This window comes from Bos indicus x Bos taurus, chromosome 3 (assembly GCF_003369695.1).
Source record: "Bos indicus x Bos taurus breed Angus x Brahman F1 hybrid chromosome 3, Bos_hybrid_MaternalHap_v2.0, whole genome shotgun sequence".
Taxonomy (NCBI): domain Eukaryota; kingdom Metazoa; phylum Chordata; class Mammalia; order Artiodactyla; family Bovidae; genus Bos; species Bos indicus x Bos taurus.
The window spans coordinates 109,872,418-109,893,833 of record NC_040078.1 but is presented as its reverse complement, the minus strand read 5'-3'; the positions used below and the strand labels follow the sequence as shown (position 1 = coordinate 109,893,833).

Genomic DNA, 21,416 nt, shown 5'->3' with positions numbered 1-21,416 from the left:
ATACACATTTAAATGAAATCTAGGTATTTTTTTTTCCAATTTTTTATGGTAAAATTCATACTGATACACTTTTGATTACCTTAATTTCTATTTTTTTTTCTTTACTTCTTCCAACCTAGGTTGTAGGTAGTATGGATGCCCACCCAAGCAGATACTGTGCTACTGTAAGAGTTCAGAGACCCCGACAGGAGATCATCCAGGACCTCGCCTCCATGGTCCGAGAACTTCTCATTCAGTTTTATAAGTCAACTCGGTTCAAGCCTACTCGTATCATCTTCTATCGGGATGGTGTTTCAGAGGGGCAGTTCAGGCAGGTTGGTTGCCCGGGATTCTCCCGTACTATGGTTATATCAGGTACTGTATTTATAATGTGGTGTCTAGTTCTGAAGTTAGAAGCTTTAATTAAGTTGAGAGCCCCTACAGTCAAATTTTGACCCTTCCTTAGATTTTCCCTTTTAAAGTGTTTATTGTGGATGTGTAAACCTTGATCACTAAGACCATGCTCTGGTATTAGTCAGGATAAAATAGAGAAGTATAGTTAGCTATAAAGTAATGAGTTAAACTGAGTGTAAATCAGTATCTTACTTTGAAGTATGTATAGAACTGATTCTATCAAATCTTCCCATTTAATCTTCTCTAGGTATTATATTACGAACTCCTAGCAATTCGAGAAGCCTGCATCAGTTTGGAGAAAGACTATCAACCTGGAATAACCTACATTGTAGTTCAGAAGAGACACCACACTCGACTGTTTTGTGCTGATAGAACTGAAAGGGTAATCTTGCATCTGTTGTAACACTTATTGTCCCAAGCAAAGGTTATATCATATGGTTCATAGAGCACTTAACAAAGGCTCTCTGCCAACAGCAGGATTTCTAACATATGGTAGTAGGTTACAACAAAACAGCTTGATTATGAGTATAGAGGCATCAAAACAGGATAATTTTTTTAACCTCCTAGAATTTCTGGGAGCACTCCAGATGTTCAGAATCCCGTTATACTTTTTTGTTGTTGTGAAGAAATTTAGAGTTTTTAAATTATTCTTTTTATTCATATTTTCCTTCAGTGTTCAGAAGAAAAAAGTTACGTCCTAGTTTCAAAATCTCTTGTAAAAATTAATTTTACAAATGAGGGACATCATAGAGTGATTAGTGAAAATTCATGCAAGCTAACTCATTTCCAGTGTTTTGCCTCCATCTTGCGAACCTTAGAGCAGAGAAATCTGAGGATTGCAAGGGTTAGTGTCCTCTTGGGAAGGGGGATCATTAGAAAAGACTGAGAAAGAGAGGAGTGTGTCTTGTATTTGGTATATATTTTGATACCTGGTCTTTGATTGCACTTGTTGTATAACTTCGGGCAAATAACTTAAAATCTCTGTGCCTGTTTTTTTTTTCTAAACAAGGTTTGGATAGCATTAATATTTGCATTATTTTGGGTTTTTGAAATAATTTTTTAAAATTAAAACATGTTAATATACTTAGAACGGTGCTTAGCACACGCTGAGCACTCGGTGGAAGTTAACTAGTTGTAGGATGGTGGTAATGGTTGTTGTGATAGAGAAAGAGGGCATGATGACAGGCACTGTTCTGGGTCTTCTTTATAAGTTTAACTCATTTAGTCCTCACAAACAACACTATGAGGAACTTTATTATTATTATCCCCAGTTTTCACAGGAGGAAACTCTGCCACATGGAAGTTAAATAACCTCCCAAGGTTACAAAGCTAGTACTGGGCAGAGCTGGGACTCGAATTAGGCAAGCTTATTAGGCAGTCTGGCTCCAGGGTGCTTTTACTACTGTCCTTTGCCACACCTCTCATAGCAGTAATGGTAGTTTTATTCTGGCCTCCGTGTTGTTAAAGTCCTTTGCCCCAAATTACTAGCTACATTTCTATACCTAGGAAACCAAAGCTTTCTTCAGAAGTTGGATTAGGAAAATCTAAGTTAGATTTAATGATTTCTTGCAACTGGTGTTTAATTGTGCCTTTCCTTCATTTATTTGCTTCTCTTTCACCTTTGCTCTCAATACCTCCTAATCATAATAGATGAGAGATCATTATAAATGAGGAAATAGGCACAGCAAGGAAAGCACTGTGTCCTAGATCTCATGACTAGAAACTCGGTGGCGCTGTGATATGATCCCAGGCATTCTGCTGCCCCTGTAAACAGAGTGAAACTGTTTATATGTGTTAATAAGGAGATCTGGGTGTTAAGAATAGGCGTAATTTAGTAAGACTGTGAACTATTTTCTTTGTTTTGTGACTTGGGGAAGGCTAGCTGGCTGCCCTGCAAGGCTGTAACTGAAGCCCGCACCTGGTGGTGGGCCCTCACATGGCAGAAAGAATATCTGAGTCAGTAGGATAGTTTCTGATTTGTTAGCCTTATAAACCTCGACTTATAATTAATGATTTTAAATGTGTTAGGGATAAGGAGCTAGAGGTAAGTATATATATGCATTTTAAATTGTTTTGTTAGGAGCCTGTCATTATCAGGAACTTCTACCTGTTTCGTTCACATCATGTATTACTTAGAGACAATCATGGTGTCTATTTCCTTATAAGATGTTGAACCTGCTAATATGAAATAAAAGAAATAAGGCCTTTGTAATCATTTCCATGTTTGACTGTCCTGGCCTTTACTGTATGCTACTGGGCAAGTTATTTTATATTCCTGAGCCATAGTTTGCCCCAAAATGGGAATGCTTAACTTGCAGGATTATCAGAATTAGAAATAATGTATGTAAAATCCTGACATATAAATAGCTACCAAATGGTGACTCTAGCTTACTTATGTTGTTGTCAGCATCCTTTCACTCTAAAAATATAGGATTCTCTGAGAAAAATGCTAATTTTCATAAGAATTACATATTCAGAGAACCTGCCATGCACGGATGTTATAAATTGGAGCACTTAAAGTTACTTCCTAAAACAATTTTTTTAAGTGTTCAGCCCATATTGGGATCAACTACCAGCTAAGCATCCATGGAGATGAATAAAACATTGTTGATCAGCTCTTACTTTTAGCAACTTTTAAGAATAGGAACTAGGACTAGAATGAGGTCTGCTCTTAATACCTTCTCAAGTATTATTTCAGGCTGGAAGTAGTGAAGCATGGGATCAGCCTGTGTATTTATATCTTTTTACAAGTGCTTTCAGATACATTCTTTACCTTTGACTTGTTTGTTTAAATTTTGACCAAATGAATCTAGGTCGGAAGAAGTGGCAACATCCCGGCTGGAACGACGGTGGACACAGACATTACCCACCCGTATGAGTTTGATTTTTACCTCTGTAGTCATGCTGGGATACAGGTAAGCCCAGACTTTGGGTGAAGTAATTCAAGAACTTCCATTCTTCTGCATCTCAGAAAAAGGAGAAAGAAATATTCTTTTCCACACTTCAGATTGTTTCCGTCTGAAGTTAGATGAAACTCTCAGTAACTAAATCGTATCCCCTTTTTCACATTGAGAAGGACTTATTTCTATGAAAATACCAGAATATAAGTAGTTTAATGGAAGTCGTCTCCCGAAACTGGATCTTCAATTTAATGTAACCTGACTGTTCCTTTGATATATTCTTTTTGATAATAATACTTCATAGAAAACTTCTTCATTTATTGGCAGATATTGAGCATGTGAGAGAGTTTAGTTGTAGAATTACAAACTTTAAGTTTGTTACATAACTTTTTAAGTCTTTTATTTTCAGAAAATCTTTTTGTCAATTTGTTAGCTATACTTAGTAGCACATAAGCTGTAATTCAGTGCTTCTCAAACTGCTCAGCAACGGAGAGTGAATCCACATTCCCGTGATGTCTGAGAGACATCTGTAGCCCTAAACTATGTTAGTTTACTTGCTATTGATTAAAATAGAAACTTCAGGAAGGTGCACCTAACTGTATATCTTAAAGCTTTATATGTTCCACATACACTAACCCCGGTTTCACTCTTAGGGCTTTAAAATTACTGTCCCGTTCATTTATATATGTTCTTACATCTGCTCCTCTTTACAATCAGTGTGGTACATTTTTATGGTGGGTGGTAACAGTCAACAAAACAAAGTTAAAAGTACCTTCTGAGTTAAAATCTGTATCATTTGAGTACATAATGTTTTCCTCCATGTATCTGAACACTACTGCTATAACTTCTTAATAAATATAACAGAGGGGAGAAAAAGATTCTCTGTTCATGTAAATTTTAGAAATGCTGATTAAACAGGTGGGGTTTTTTTGTTTTGTTTTTTTTTTACTTTAGAACTTTTGGATGCTATTCACATGCAAATGGTTATTATAAATTTTCAAGACAGGACTATTTCTCCAATGTATTTAACCAGAAACTTTAGGGACCAGTATTTTGGGGGTACACCAAATTGAAAATTAACTCTAGTCAGCAAATAACCAGGAATATTTCACAGGGACCAAAGACCATTCTTTACATGTCTTCCCAGATTTATTATAATTTCAAACTTCTCTGAAATCAAAAAGAGAAGTCTTGGGACTTCCTTGGCAGTCCAGTGGTTAAGATTCCATGCTTCCACTGCAGTGGGTACAGATCTGATCCCTGGTTGGGGAAGTAAGGCCCCCATGCTGCAAAGCATGTCCATGAAAAAAAGGAAGTATGTTCCCTCCATACCCACATTGTTGAGAGTTTTCATTATAAATGGGTGTTGAATTTTGTCCAATGCATTTTCTGCTTCTATTGAAATGATCATATGACTTTTATCCTTAATTTTGTTAATGTGGTCAAATCACATTGACTGATTTGCAGATACTGACCCATCCTCACAACCTAGAATAAATCTGGGCTTCCCTGGTGACTCAGACTGTAAGAACCCTGCCCACAGTGTGGGAGACCTAGGTTCAGTCCCTGGGCTGGGGAGATCCCCTGGAGAAGCGAACAGCTACCCACTTCAGTATTCTTGCCTGGAGAGTTCCATGGACAGAGGAGCTTGGCAGGCTGCAGTCCACAGGGTAGCAAAGAGTTGAACACAACTGAGTGACTTTCACTTTCAGTCATGGTTTATGATCCTTTTAATGTACTGTTGAATTTGATTTGCTAATATTTTGTTGAGGATTTTTGTGTCTGTGTTCATCAGGGATATTGACTTGTAATTCTTTTCTTGAGACGTCCTTGTCTGGTTTTGGTAGAAGGGTGATGCCAGCTAACCCTGTAAAATGAGTTTAGAAGAGTTTCCTCCTCTTTTATTTTTTGGAAGTTTGAGGAGGATTGGTGTTAATTCTTCCTTGAATGTTTAGTAAAATTCACCAGGAACACTATCTCGTCCTGGACTTTTATTTGTTGAGAGATTTTTGATTACCCATCATCAAAATCAATTTGATTCAATCACTAGTAATCAATCTATGCAGATTTTCTATTTTCTGCTCCATCATGATTCTGTTTCTAACCCATCCTCCATATTACTACTGACATTATTGATACTACATTAACCCCCATTCTTACCACACCTAAAATCTTTACTGTTAAACAAAGCTGTGCAGTGCTTTCCCTGCTGCCTACAGATAAAAGTTCAAATTCCTAAGCATATCATTCAGTCTCATTCCATATGTTCATTTCAATTTCATTTTTTTCTCCATAGGCTCCATATTCTCTTCATCTTAGTCGATTAACTGTTCCCTAAATCTACCATGGAGTTTTATGCCCCCTGTGTTTTGTTAAGGCCATTCACTCTCTCTAGTGTCTGCTCACCCCACCCACCCCCAAAAGGCCAAATATCCCTCATTCCTCTCTTGGTGAAGAACCCTCAGGGCTCACTCTCATAGTTACTTCCTTTGGTATTCTTATACAGGACTAAGTACCAGTAATACTGTAACCACTTATTGGTTGTTCTATAATTGTAGATGCTCTGTTTCCTTTACTCTTCTACTGAATTACGTTTTCCAAGAGAGGACAAACTTTTGGCTTTGCTTTATTTTTCTTTGCAATTCACAGTCTGTAGCATAGTAACTAATATATAGGCACTCAGTTAAATGTTCTGGGTTTTAAAAAACACGTAACATACAATGTACCATTGTAGCTGTTTTTCAAGTGTATAGTTCTGTGGCATTAAGTAATTCACATGATTGTCCAGTCATACCACCTTCTGTCTCAGGAACTTTCTCATCTTTCCAGACACTCTGTTCTCATTAAATACTAACTCCCTGTAGCTCAGCTGGTAAAGAATCCACCTGCAATGTAGGACACCCTGGTTCGATTCCTGAGTCGGGAACATCCACTGGAGAAGGGATAGGCTACCCACTCCAGTATTCTTGGGCTTCCCTGGTGGCTCAACTGGTAAAGAATCCACCTGCAATGTGGGAGACGTGGCTTCAATCCCTGGGTTGGAAAAACCCCTGAGAATGGAAAGGCTACCCACTCCATAGTGGAATTCTACTGGAGAATTCCATGGACTGTATGGTCCATGGGGTCGCAAAGAGTCAGACAGGACTGAGCGACTTTCACTTTCACTTTTCCCCATTCCCGCCTCCCTCCAACCCATGGCGATCACCATTCTACTTTCTGCCTCCTGTGAATTTCACTATTTCAGTTACCTCATATAAATGAATTGTACAATATTTGTACTTTTGTGACTCGTTTTAGCATAACATCATGAAAGTTTAAGGCTTCCCAGGTGGCACAGTGGTTAAGAATTCGCCTACCAGTGCAGGAGACACAAGAGATGCTGGTTCAATCCCTGGATCAGGAAGAGTCCCCTGGAGAAGGAAATGGCAACCCATTCCAGTATTCTTGCCTGGAAAATCCCATGGACAGAGGAGTCTGGTGCATCATTGGGGTCACAAAGAATGGGACAGGACTGAGCATACATACACGCATGTTAAGAACATAAGCTTTAGAAACAGAAAAGTTGACCTTTATCACAAATATAAAGGACTGTGCCTTGGAAACATCAGGTTTCATCCATGTTACAGTATGTGGCAGATTTTTCTTCCTTTTTCAGACTGAATAGTATTCCATTATATACATACACACACACTCGTACACACACACACTGCCCTTTATTATACATTCAGCCATCAGTGGATACTTGAATTGTGTCCACCTCCTGCTATTGAGAATTATGCTGCTTTGAACCCAGGTGTGCAAACATCTGTTTGAGTCCCTGTTTTTACTTCTTTTGGATACATACCCAGAATCAGCTAAATTTTGTGGTTCCCCCCCCCCGCCACTGGATTATTAAACTAAGATGTATTTTGTTAATGTACAAAGATGTGGTAAATATTTATTTAGAAGTTTAGACATCAGCAGAATATTCCATTGCCTCCTTAGGGTACCAGCCGACCTTCACACTATCATGTTTTATGGGATGATAACTGCTTTACTGCAGATGAACTTCAGCTGCTAACTTACCAGCTCTGCCACACTTACGTGCGCTGTACACGCTCTGTTTCTATACCTGCACCAGCGTATTATGCTCACCTGGTGGCGTTTAGAGCCAGATATCATCTCGTGGACAAAGAACATGACAGGTAATACAGACGCGTAACAAGCACAGATTCTCACCCAAATCCAAATACGCTGTGTGTTAGGATTTTCTTGGGAAATGTCTTTTTAAGTATTTATGTGTAAGTGAGCATATATGTGCCTCTCTATTTGCCATAAAGTACTGCCACTGAGAATTAACATTCCACAGGCTATTAAAAGAGTCAGTGAGCCAAATAAAAAGCACTGATAGAACTAATTGTCCAAGGTGAGGGTTCCTATTTAGATGTACAGTCTAGGCTTATTAGTAATAGCGTGATGTAGTGATTTTGTTGCTTTACCATTAGTTCAGGGGAGAGATTATCAGTAATAAAAGTGATACATTCAGACAGAATCGTAGGATGTCTTGGATTTGCTTCTAAATAATCCTGGGGGGGTGAGAAAAGTAAAACAGAATTGGCGTTGAGTTCATAATTATTGAAACTAGATGACAGACATGTCAGGGTTCATTACACTGGTCTCTTTGTTTTTAATTTTAAAAATTTTTCTACAAATAATATTCTTCAGAATTATTACATCAGAATAGGGTTTGGTTTTGTGCTCATTGCCACTTTTCTTACAGTGCTGAAGGAAGTCACGTTTCAGGACAGAGCAATGGACGAGATCCACAAGCTCTTGCCAAGGCTGTACAGATTCACCAAGATACCTTACGCACAATGTACTTTGCTTAAAAAGTCTAAGAATATTCTCTGAGAGGAAGAACTGGAAGATGAATCGACATACAACTTATGTTTCCAGTGGAGTCAGCTGGGTGAGGATGCCTCCAGCCATACAGAAACCAACACTGTGTGGGGGCCAGGGTCTGATTTTATGTTGATACAGGAAGATTGTTTACTTCATCAAGGAACACAGCACCATTATGCAATATGAAACCAGCCAACTGCTTTTTTGTGCGGTCTCCTGTAGGAAGTATCGCGGTTGTTTTGTTTTCACTTTCTTGTAGTCTAACCCTTTTAATGCCTTTACCTCAAGTTGCTTGGCAGCACAACTCTTTGCAAAAAAAAAAAAAAGTAAAGAAAAAGTAAATGAAGGTTTTTTTTTTTTTTAAAACTACACCTATATGAATAATCAAAGTGATTGTTCACAATGATGTGTGCAAAAAAATTAATGTGCATTCATGTATTCTTGTAAAAGTTATCTGTATATTTTACATATATACATGCATACTGCATATGCATATATATCTGGATCTACACTGATAGTAGATATATATGTATCCCTGTATATATTTTATAGTTCATTCCGTCGGGGAACCGTCTTTCCCTTTTATTATTCTCCCACCGCCACTTTCATTTTTCTCTCTACCTCCCTTGCCTTCTTCACCTACATTTTTTTCCCCTGATGCTACCAGTGACATTCAAATATTCATGTATCTGGTTCATTTGAATATGAAGCATGGCAAACTAGATTTTTATTTTGCACACCCTACTCCTATCTCTTGTCTCATACACAATTTTGAGTCCTCAACTCTTGGTATTGCTTTCCTAAGAAACAAAATTATTTTATATATACATATATATATAAAATATGGTTTTGTGAGAGCGAATGTCTGCCCCCTCCAGCCCTCAGCTTACATTTGCCATTTGTGCAATGTGTACATAAGCAGTAGCACCTAAACCATTCTTTTTCTTTAGTGAATTTGTTCAAGCTGCTATTAAAAAAGAAAACTTGTCAAAAGTTGTAACTCTCTCTATAACTGATGCTACTATTCTAAAGTCTTCTGTTTCTATGTGTTATACATGGAAATTCCTTAAAGCTTTTATAAAGGGTAAATGTTTTACATGATTGGAATCGTGTAGGGTTGAGGTCTCTGAAATTGGGTAGAGAGAAGGGTTGTTGAGGTTTCTTTTAATTTTTTTTTGCTAGTTTACTTGCTGCCTCTCATACCTTAATGTGATTTTCATATATATATTTTTATATATATGTGTTGTATATATAAACATATATGTATGTGTGTTGAAGTATAGCTTCCTTTTCTTTTATATTTATTAGAATAGTGCTTTAATAATTATAAAATTGAATTGGCAACATCTTTTATAGAAATATAATCATGTTTATTTTAAGAACTGACAATTTGTTTTTGCTCTCTTTTAGTGCAATAAGCAGTTTTAAAAAGAAAGCTGTGTCTGTTTTACATCTTTACCACAAATCATGGGAGAAACAGGCACCTCCATAATTTTAAAAGGGCAAAGTAATATAGCCTTAATTTCAGAAGGAAAGTTTTATAATTTTCAAGTTTAAATCATGTCTTATAAAAATCATTATGAAAATGAAGGAAGCTAAATTTCCTAAATGAGTCTTGACCTTGAATATTAAAGTTGAAGAACTTTGATTTAATTAATGACAATGACTAGCTTAAGATATAGAAGACATTTAAATTTTTGAAAAGAGCTCGTGTTTATTGAAGAATCATACTGGTAAGCTGCCAGTTTTCATTTACTAAAATGTGTCAGGAAAATATAAAATGATATTTTTAAAACTTTATTTGCTAATTCATCACTAGTGTAACTTTCCTTTTAAAATTAGGGAGATGGTGACAAAGGAAGTTATCATTTGAAATGAGTTAAATCACTGAAATGTTGAAAAACTTTTTTGCAGAACTTTTGTTTTTATTAACTTCACTTTAAGATAGTAAAAAATACTATAAAGCTGTCAAAACCGAGTTTATCAGTAACCTTGGATTCAAGGGAGCTTTGCACTTTGTAACTCATGAAAATTGCAAATTTTTTTTTTTTTTTTTTGCACTGGTTCAGAGTGTAGATATTACAGATTGTTTCCAGTGGGCATTGTTAACCTTTCAGAATTCCATCTGCACATGAAAACAAATGGATTAGCTCTTTAGTTTCTCTCTTACCTGTTATCCATGTAATGCCAATTTACTGTATTTTGAGCCTAAAATCTGAGCCCACGTCCTCCAACAGGTATGAAATCTTTTGTCCCCCTGCCAGAAAATTAAGAAAGTACTGTATTTTGTATGTTTATTATATTGAAGTTGCTGAGATGCAATTTACAACACTGTTTCAAAGCTCTTTACATAAGGTGATGTTTGTGTAGTATATACATTTTTCTCCCAACCGCCTCTCCTCCTCCAAAAAATGTCTATAACGGTTGTATTTTTTTTTTTACATTGAAGTTTCACTGAATATAATCCAGAACATAGACAGGAGAAGGAAATAGTGTATCTTAGATGGTAAAACCTGATGGCGTATGTTTGCTCAGTATGAGTAAAGCATCTTCTTTATCAGTGGGAGTTTCACAGATTCATGTGGGAGACTTTAGGGCCTAGGGAAGAACTGTAGATAATTTCCCCCTGTTTACCTGGTTTACCTAATTTCAGTCACCTAATCTCACATGTGCTAAAGTAAAGCCCACAATTTAAATCTATTTAGAAGGACTTTTACAGAGGAAAAAAAATTTTTTTTAACATAAAGCTTTACCTTTGAAATGAGTTCTTTATAAAGGGTGCTCTTAGAGTTTCAACATTGCTAGTTTAAAGTTGGTTAACTTGAAAGAATATGTATAGTATATTTCTATTTTGCTTACTAACAAATTGGTGTATCAAACTTAATTATAAGAAACTTTGTGCTTAGAATTTTAAGATAAAAGACTAAATGGCACATATTTTTTGAAATTTGTTTTAATTGTTATTGTACTTCTGGTGTAGAATCACTGATCTTTTTTATTTAAAAAAAGGAGGAAAAAAAGATTGTTTTGAGTTTAAATGGTCATGAAACTCAACAGTGACCTTTCTGTTCCTGCCCTTGCTCACTAACTATACATACGGTGAATGCTAAATTTCTCTCTGCTGTTTTCTGTGATATATGAGTGACTTTAAAATGTCAGTCCCAGCAACTGGTATAATAGATTTTCATGTGAAGAAGAATTGGGAGCTTAATGTATATTCTGGATGGCAAATATGTAAAGTGCTGATACATGTTTCATATTACAGTATCAAGTTAATGGCATTGAGGACCATGCATTTATAATACTGTAGCTGCTATATTTATTTAATGAAGTAGAGTCTGACAGTTACTGCACTAAACAGTAAGGAGATGAGCAGGATTCAAGGCTGGTGTTAAACTTTTTTTTTTTTTCCTAAATAAGATTTAAGAACATGAAATATCAAGATAACAAAGGGTGCTGCCAATTTAGGTTCAATTTAATGTCAGGACACTCTTTCTTTGTTTTAGAAATGTGGATTTTTACTTTAAGAGTTTTGAAAAAGGGTACCTCAGCCTCCTTAGTACTGGTTTTTGGCTTATTTTCACAGACATACAGATGCCCTTTATTTTTTTCTTAATATTTACCTTTTAACACATTTCTCAGAAAAAGTATTTGTCTATGAAAATCTTCCTGGTTATAACCTATTAATTTATTTATCTTCCTTGAAGAGGGTCTAGGTGGGATTCTAGTAGGAGTATACTGGGTGTTTTAGAAGGCACTTGATAAAGATTCATCTCTTCCTTCTAGCATGGAGACTCCTAGCCTTCTAAACACCTATACTAGTTTTCCAAACTATAATAGGTTCTCTAATGACCCACCACTGCCTAAAGTTTACTTACATATTCTCTAATGGATTTTAGTATGACAGACCTCATCACAGGCTTAGTCATGACAGACTTAAGCTATGTCTAGGAGAATAAAAGCTGAGTTGCCGTTCCTTAGAAATGATTGGCAGAGGATCTCAATGTTTAAGGAAAAGGTGAACACTCAGAATGCCAGTAATAAATCTGAAGGATCTATTTCTGATGAATTATAGACTAGGAATTAGAGATTCTTATCCAAGAAATTTTGTGGGTATTTGATTCAGAGGCCAATATGAATTTACCATAGGTAGTGATTTTTATGAAATTCATGAAGCTTAGCCACTTGGATACAGCTAGAATATTTTGTAGTCTTGCTATTAAAACTTGATAGTGATGTTTTTCCAAGAGGCTTAACTGACAGGTCTGCGTAAATTTTATTCAGTATCATTTAACCTGGTTTAAATAGTTGTTTTAATTCATCCTCTTAGATGTTTTCCTGTTGAATACTTTTTAAAGACAAGTTGCCACTAACAGTAACTTGCTACTTAAATTATCTTTTGTGAGTTATCCAGTCAAGCTGTAAAAAGACACCACTGGAATGGTATCTTTATTTTGGCTTTTTTAATCCTTTTCATTCTTTTTGAGAATTCATGGATATCCTAAAGCTTCAATAATAATACTTGCGAGACTTTATACCAGGTGAGACCTTTGTGAGTGGTAGTATAACCCTGACTCTAGAGGCTGTCTGTATTTTCCTTTTCTCCTCTCACTTGATCATATAAAGCACTTTGTGCTTCTGTAGGAGTCAAAAAGCAAAGAATAATGTGTAAAATCAGTACATAGATGGGAAAGTGAGAATTTTCTCCAAAAAAATCATTTAAAAAAATTCCTACATATACTAAGAACATTTGTGATCAGTGGCAATACTAGAAATGATACTGTGATTAGTGAAACCTAAGCTGATTCACAGGAAGAAAAATTCAGTCTCTCTCTCTCTCTCTCTCTCTCTCTCTATATATATATATATATATAGCCTCAAAGGGAAAAATATTTTTTACTTTTTCCTGCTTTTAAAAGTGGTACATTTCAGTTTCTAGTTTTCCATGTTGATCAAAATAATTTCTTTTAACTGAGATACAGTGGTCAAAGCTTGTGCTAATATTATCTACTACTAGTTGAATTTTATTTTTCTTTACCCATCAAAGATAGTGCTCTATATTTTTACATTGTTGTAAGAATATTTTGCTCTTGAAGTATGGAAAGTAAAGATTTTAATTTGAATTAAAGATAGAAGGTTAATAAATTTCATATGGAGGGTTGAGATTTACCAATGAGAAGCCCTCTTGAAGTATCAGGTAGCCAACAGAATGACAAAATTAAGATGCTGTTGAATCATCCATCCAGCCATTGGTCTCACTTCCTTTTTGAAATCAATATCTGAGGTAACCAAACTCTAATGTTGTATCTATGTTAGGGTATCATTAAAGCAAAGATGTTCTTCAGGGTAGACGCTGAATTAAAATTTTAAATCATTTTTTAAAGCAAGGCGGTTCTTAGAAAGTGCCTTTTCAGAAGATGGTGCTGTAGACTTTTATTTTTCAAATAGCATGAGGCTAAAAATTTAAAAGATAAATTATTTTAGAACTCCAAGAGTATGACCGTTTCATATAAATAATGTTATTTGTTGTCCTGAATCTGGTCCAAGGGAACCAAATATAGCTTTTATTCAAGTAAAGTATCTAAGTAAATGCTCACCAAATGTATTTTGTAGGTTTAAAAACACAGTTTTTAACAGAAGTAACCCTTTCAGTTCTCGGCTGTGTTGAAGGTAATCTATATGGCACACAAAACAGCGAGTTTGCTGAACTTTTTAGCAAGGGTACGAGTACGGTAGTAAACCCCCAAAGTCAATGGTAACTTGCCAGAAATTATGTGATAGGCTACCCTCTCCCCCTCCAGCATATTGACCCTTTTGTAAATATCTATTGGTGGCCTTTTCTAATTACTCTTTACTAAAGAAGACTGCACAGAAAGATAGAGCCAACTCACCAAGGAAATAGGAAAAGTAAAATGGTATTTCTCTATCTTTAGGGAAATCTTTTCTCTTTCAGGCAGCAAGATACATTCTAAACGTCTCCCTCTCTTTCTAGCGTAGATGGAAATGATGACAGTGCATCTGTACGATCGGTTAATTCGAAATTGAACGTGTAAAAATCAGGCTTTGGAGGAGAGAAGTAAAAGGAAGGATAATAGCAGAATTATTCCTACTGGTTGGAAAGTTAGTAATCTATCAGGAAGCAGTTTTCCCTTGAACTAGAAGTAGTAAACAGCAGTAAATGATCACCTAACCAGTTCTTGCTTGTGAACTTGGTGAGCACTCTTCCAGAAAAGAATAAACTTAAAAAACAGACAAAAGAACACCACACCTCAGTAACCTTGTATGCTGCATTATGTAATAATGATAGTGAAATTACATTGATTGTTTGGAGTGTACTGTGTCTGTCTGCAAACACACATGCACAGTAAACGTCTTCATTTTTATAATGTCATAATAGCGATTATGGGTTTATTTTTTTAATATTAATTTTTCTATTGTGATGTTTGTATTTATTGACAATTTGTGCACAACTTTTATATTTTGCTTAGATATTGGTTTTAAGGTATTTTATTTTTATAGATATTTCTAGCTTTTCCTCTTTCTTTGTAATATCAGCTAAGATAAGATGGAATGTTAACATACCAACCAAACTACTAATTCCATAAACTCTAGAGTTTGGATTTTTACCAATAAACCATTAACACTATTTTCTAACTTAGAATATTTAATGTTGTTTATATAGTGGGCATTAAAAAAGACAGTCTTTAGACAGATTTCTAAATGTGGAGGGGAAGTGGAACTTTCCTATAGGATTTCCTCCCCTTAAGTATCTGACTAACAGACTGGATTGATTTCACCTGATCTGCGGATTGGTGCCAGCTTGTTACACTTCTTTTTCTAACTTCAGCTACAGTTGGAACTGCTTAAATGGTTACATCATTCAGCATTAGGATTATGATACCATTTTTATAGACCTGGAAAACAGCAAGTGATCCAGAAGTCAGTGATAATTGACTTTGAAATGGGGTGTCCCTCCTCTGCCATAATTATATTATATGGAAGACTTGCTACCCTGAATTTTTTCCTACTGTGCTTTTAAAATTGTTTTAACCCTACCATACTTTTAAAGTTGTTTCACAGAGTTTAAGTGGCTAAACTTAAGATAAAGACTGATTAATACTGTATTTCAGCTAATTAAACATTTAAGTAATAATTATGAATTTGAATTAATTGGAGGACAGTTAAAAGTATTATATAATATTAATTTCAAGTGTAATATAGTCACTTTAGTTTCCTAGTGAATCAGTTTAGTTCAGTCGCTCAGTCGTGTCCAACTCTTGGTGACCCCATGGACGAAGAGATCAAGATTATTTGTATTGACGTTAACTTTTTATAAAAGTACATGAAAAAAGTGAATTCTCTTAAACAGGTAAAACATTTCCATTGTATTTTTACACAGTGAATTTTCTTGGTAAGCCAATTTTTTTCTGTAAGAGATTAAAAGATAAACTTGATCCCACCCTCTGAGCTTTAAATTCTAATTTATCAGGGTTTAATGTATGACATTTTGCCGTACTATATTCTTTCACTGAGAGGGGTAAATGAGAAAGTTTCAAGTAATTATAATCGGAAAAATATTATTTTTATATTGTGTGAAACAGTTTAAAATGAATCAGCGTGTGATTTCATGTAGATGTTAGTTATATCACTTTTCCCCCACATTTTTGCCAGTTTCAGTGGGCTTTTAAATATTCATAATACACTAAGCTACTTCCTTTACCCTGATATCAAGTTGTAATTGAAGGTTGGTATTCGGGAGTTGGTGATGGGCAGGGAGGCCTGGCGTGCTGCAGTTCATGGGGTCGCAAAGAGTCACACACGACAGAGCGACTGAACTGAACTGATTCTGATTATAGGAATTTGTTGATACTAAAAAACTAAATATGTTTTGAGCAGTCAGATATGTTTTTGTTGCAAGTATACGCCCCCCTCTTAAGGATATTTATTGTGGTCATAATTTTAATAGTTTTATTCATTATGCTTCAACATTGCCCTAGACTGTCAGGCATATAATTCTTGTAGGCCAGTATTTTTAAGGCAGCTCTAAGAAGAAGTCCTCCTTTGTTTTCTTTTTTTCTTCCAAAAGCTCTTAGGAACCTGACATGTAGAGCTTATTTCACTGTTTATGGTTGGCTCCATAAATCAGGGTACCCAGCATCAGTGCTGAATTACCATGCTGAAGTACTGGGTGACGTGCTCAAGCTTACAGTCACCTCTTAGAGCTGTCATGAATAGTCTTATGTGAGTAGGAAACAGATAGGAATATCGATCATTAGAACTTTGCTTTTTTGTGTGATGTTTTATTTCTAAAAATTGACTATATGCAAATCTACAGTGTTATGTTTTAAGTTTAAAAGGCTGTGCCAGAGACTAGAGAGGGAGATCACTCTGGTATTTAGTGCCTAAAACTTTCCAGCTTTATTTACTTCATGGCTTTAGTTGGAAGGACAAACAAAAATCCTTTAATTTGGCCCTTTATTTTTAGAACCAAAGAAGGGAGAACTTTTCTACAAAAAATGTTGCAGGTGTGATAGGAGATCTTTGTGAAGAAATGGACTAGTGGGTTTGTAAGAGTATGTAGTAAGGGGGGAAATGAGGAAAAGGAAAAGGTTTCTTTGCTGGAATCCTTTTGGACAGAAAGCTTAAATTGTTTGATACTTACCTATTTCTCATAGTCACATTGTAAAAGAGGAACTGTTGTGATTTGAACCTAAGAAAGTGTCACTGTAAACTAACTGTATTTTATGTTGTTTGTTGTCCCAGATCTAAAGGTACATCTGTCTTCATCAGAGACGTTGCTTCTGAATTGTAATTTTAAAATGAAGTATTTTTCTTAAATAGAGCCGCGAAATTGCTATCAACAAAGCTTCTCCAGCTTTTCCCTTTATATAGAAAACACAAAACAGAACCTTCCCAGACAAGGTTGTCTTTCCTGTAAAAAAAAAATATTTTTTGATAAAAGATTTGGGGAAAACACTGGTAGGCTGTGATGAAGAGGGAATTTTGCCTAACATAAACAGTCCAGCCAGGTTAATGGATACAGTTTGATCCCAGGGAGTTTAACAAGAGGAACCTTTGGTAGCAGGTAAACATTTGGTTTTGGTAGCAACAGGATTGGATCTCTGGTGGTGATTAACTGCGAATATCTCCCTGTTTCATAGAAAGGGAATGATCTCATAGTGTTGATGATGATCCTGCATGTGCTGTTTTTCTAATTCAGAAATCAGGTCTAGCAAGCACTAACCAAAATCTAATACTTTGTCCCCGTAAGATTCTTAAAAAGTTTTCCAGGAGCTTTCTCATTTCTTAGCCCAGAGTACAGCCATTCTCCTCTTTAAAAAAGAAAGAAAAAGGATTTAGAGGCAGTTTATATAGAATTCTGCTTTGAGTAAGTGTCTTTAAAATACTTTGGAAAGAAAGATCACATACCACAAGTTATGGCTTGATTGAGAGACTCTCTGAATACTGTTTTCATGTTTGGGTTCTAAAGTTTTTTCTTTGACATACCATTCTTTGATCTACTTGAGTGCCATCATTCTGTTTGGGGATGTTGTCAGTGCTTTATGCCATTTATGAGTCGTGCAGTTCTTCTCTCTCCTCCCCCTTACAGACACACACAAACACACACACTATTAAAAGGGGGAGGGATAAAAGAAAAAAGATAGTAAGAATCATTAGAATGTAACTTTAGTTAATAATGATAGAGAGAAATCCTAACTTGGTTAAATGAGAATTAAGATTGAAAGTGTTAGTCCTGCAGGTATTCTCTCTGTCCATAAAGGTTTTTGCTACCTGTAGAGTGATAATGTGTACAGAATATGTACCTGAAATAGGATGTTATAGCAAAGTAATAGAGAAAATTATTCTTGAAAGTAACATTTCAGTTTTTTGCAACAGTGATGCCCATATTCTTAAGGAAAATTAATGTAGCTTCTAGTTTTAATGAATCAGACTCTGATTTAAACATCAGAAGATTTGTAACTGATTCTGACATGTCACCTTAAATATATAAAAATTGTATTAAATGAATACTTAAGACTACTATGTCCTCTTAATTTACATATTATTTCAGACCTTAGTTCTGTAGATAGATCTCTCACCTATACGCCTCTTAGTGTGTGCAAAGTTCCATATTAAAATTTTTAATTCATTTTGTAGTCAAACCTGAACTATAAAGGAGAAAGCAAAATAAGTTTCAAATACCAGAACTTTTAGAAGATCACAACTGGAAAAAGATGGTTGAGAGCTTGTTGCCTTTGAGGGTAGTCAAAGTATTAGTCACTCAGTCAGGTCCGACTCTTTGAAGCCCCATGGACTGTAGCCCACCAGCCTCCTCTGTCCATGGAATTCTCCAGGCGAGAATACTGGAGTGGGTAGCCATTCCCTTCCCCAGGGGATCTTAAAGGCCTCTAAAACTTGAGCTAAGACTTGGAGTTTAGTCAGCTCTACCACTAATTTGCTCTGTGTCCTTAAGGCAGTTTCCTTAATCTCTTTATGTCTAGGCTCTTGTAAAATGGTATTGATAATACCTGCCCTCATCTCCCTCACAAAGTAGTTCTAAGATTAGGATGATTGTGACAGTGCTTGAGTTCTCCAAAAAGAAAAGCGACTCAGAGGTTCAAGATAAAAGAATATTGTTGTATGAAGTGTTCATTTCCAGTTTGCCCCTATGAAAGTATCTTTAGTTACCACCCTGGATCATTTTATCAAACAAATGTAAGAGAAACGGAGGCTTTATCATGGTATGGCGTTCGCCTACAAACGTATCCTGTTTCATTTCTCCCCTGCTAGCTATCACACAGGTTGAATTTTTCTTTATAATCATTTTTGGAAAAAGTGCAACTCCAAAAACCAAACTCCTTTTAGTGGTGCTATGGCAGCTGTGATTGTATTTCAAGTTAGATTAATGTGATGAAACCATCAGATAATCAAAACTTAACTAACTTTGCCTTTTGCCTTCAGGCATTTTTGCTGTGGATTGGCATCAGAGGCTGTTGCACAACCAGATAATTATCCATTTGTTATCCCTTTGTTTCTTGCAGATCTTTTTGTACCGTTTTTTGGAGTACGGGGTTAGGTTTTAAGAAGGAAAGTGTGCTTCTTTCACTTAACACTTCACAGAGTTGACCTTGCTTTCCAATCACCATGTACCTGTAAAAAATCATATTAAAAGGGTTTTTTTCTTCATTTAAATTCAGTTCGGAGCATCTGCAGGTGATTTTAGGCAGCCTGTTGGTGTCTGACCCAGTTATCTTTATGGATTGTGGGCAGAACCTTACATTTTTACAGACTTACCCACTTTCCTGGGGGTAAGGGGCTCCTGTTTCTAGGAAAAAAACAAAGGGCACATCACCACAGGTTGTATAAGCAATTCCTTTGCTTGTTTGTTTTGTTAAGAAATAAAGGATGCATTTGAGGTACACAGGGTATGAATGCATTCAACATTTATTTTTTATTTCTATAGATGATCTCCCCTTCTTGCAGGCAGTTTGAGCTTTTAGCTCATCACTAACGCGGGTGATATCTGCCTTAGTTTTATAGGATAAAGTTGGGGAGGTTCATGCTTGGAAAATGAACAAAAAAAACTCCACCTTGCTGGGTGAGATAGCTGAGAACATTGGATATTTCAGGAATACTTTTAAACAGTTTTTGCTATAATGTGTAGCTTTAATATTTGTCTTCAGTTATAGACCCATGAAAGTATTACTGTATCTTGTGAATAAAGATCATTCTTGTGGACTATATGGATGCATTCATAGGCTGTGGGAAGCAGTGGCGTGTGTGTCCGTGTGTGTGTAAATATTCTATGTTTATAACACTGTGTATTACATAAGTTTATATAGAAAAAATGTGTTTCTTTAATGTTTTGGGGGACTAAAATTGTAATATAACCATTCCAGTGTAATCTGACCACTCACTCTGGAGAACATTTATACTACACACAGATACACACCCCTAAAGCGTGGCTAACTGCTCCCACTTTAGATAATTGCTGCTTTTTTTAAAACCCAAAATAATGGAGGAGGAAATAGCGCTCTTTTTAAAGGGGCTTTTCTGAAAAGTAAAATGTAAATATAGGACATGTGGGAAGGGTGGGGCCTTCTGCAGATGTCCTGCAGGTGGACAAATAGCCTTTTAAATTTTACTTTTTAACCATCTTAACCGTGTGTGCCTATTTGTACTGCAGATGTGAAATATTTGGGGGGGTTAATATCAGTATGTTTTGAAACTGAATTATTACATAAAATCAGAGTAACCTCTTTCTCCATCCTCCTTTTCCACACTGACTATTCTTGCCAAATATTTCTACTGAAACCAATTTTCAGCATGGTAAAACGATGGACACTCAAACCTCCTTCTTCATCTTCCCTATCCTGTCTTACACCCAGTCTGGCCTTATATTTTTTTGTTGGCTTTTCATAAGTAAGAACAATTTACTGTAGTTTAGAGACTGCAGAATTTCAAAATGTTTATCTATAAGCCTTCCTTTGTTAATGTTCGGTTACACAGTCATATTAGTTAAAACAGTGGAGTCAGTGGAGTGAGTCTGAGTTCTTAATATGCTGTAAGATAAAATCTTGACTGATACTAAACTTGACGGCTGCATACTATTAAGAGGAAATTGGATTACATGGTGGGTGGGAGCTAATCTATGATATATGTGTACTCACTGTATACTGAGAAACACCAAATGCGGAGTCCTATCACTGTGTACTTGGGGGCCAGGCTGTGGAGATGGTTTTCATTTTAATTCCTTGAAGACTGTATGTCATTAAGACGAGCAGAAGGCAAATAAAGTTTTTAAACAAAAATGCTTTGGGGGGTATTTAAATTATGTTCCCCCAAAAATCTTTACTACAAAAAACCTAGGGTTGAGATTGAGACGCTTCAAGCCGCTTTTTAAGCAGTTCAGTCACTTACAATATTTTATGTTAAAGAAATTGTCATAATTCTTTCTGAGCCAAGCTGTCACTAAAGTGTCCTGTGACAGAACCACTCCTTTTTTCTGCCATTCTGTGTATTGGAAGAGTTCTATGTTGTATTTGTTTTTAATCCTTGATTTTAAAATATTAATGGTTTTAGTGTTGCTTAGCATCAGTTTGAAGTGTAACTTTCACTAATAACTGCAATAAAAAGAAAAGCTTTGCTCCAAACTTTCTGTTGGTGTGTGTTCATCATTACTGCACTTCAGACTTAGGTAAAGGGAGTTAGTGTGAAAGAGTAGAAAGAATTTAGGCTTTA

General features: G+C 35.8%; 1 protein-coding gene across 6 annotated transcripts in view; it reads left to right on the top strand.

Annotated features, from left to right (window-relative positions):
- AGO3 (argonaute RISC catalytic component 3) overlaps positions 1 to 21,416 on the top strand; it is a 136,174-nt gene that overhangs the window by 109,853 nt on the left and 4,905 nt on the right. For 4 of the 6 annotated variants that reach the window (XM_027537843.1, XM_027537842.1, XM_027537845.1 and 1 more), the window contains 5 exons: positions 120 to 314; positions 641 to 775; positions 3,207 to 3,308; positions 7,278 to 7,477; positions 8,053 to 9,451. In XM_027537843.1, coding sequence (XP_027393644.1) covers positions 120 to 314; positions 641 to 775; positions 3,207 to 3,308; positions 7,278 to 7,477; positions 8,053 to 8,161 — 741 coding nt within the window. In that variant the 3' untranslated portion in view covers positions 8,162 to 9,451. Of the gene's footprint in view, positions 1 to 119; positions 315 to 640; positions 776 to 3,206; positions 3,309 to 7,277; positions 7,478 to 8,052; positions 21,329 to 21,416 lie in introns of those variants that run through there. The other 2 variants (XM_027537841.1, XM_027537844.1) reach the window with 2 other exon arrangements.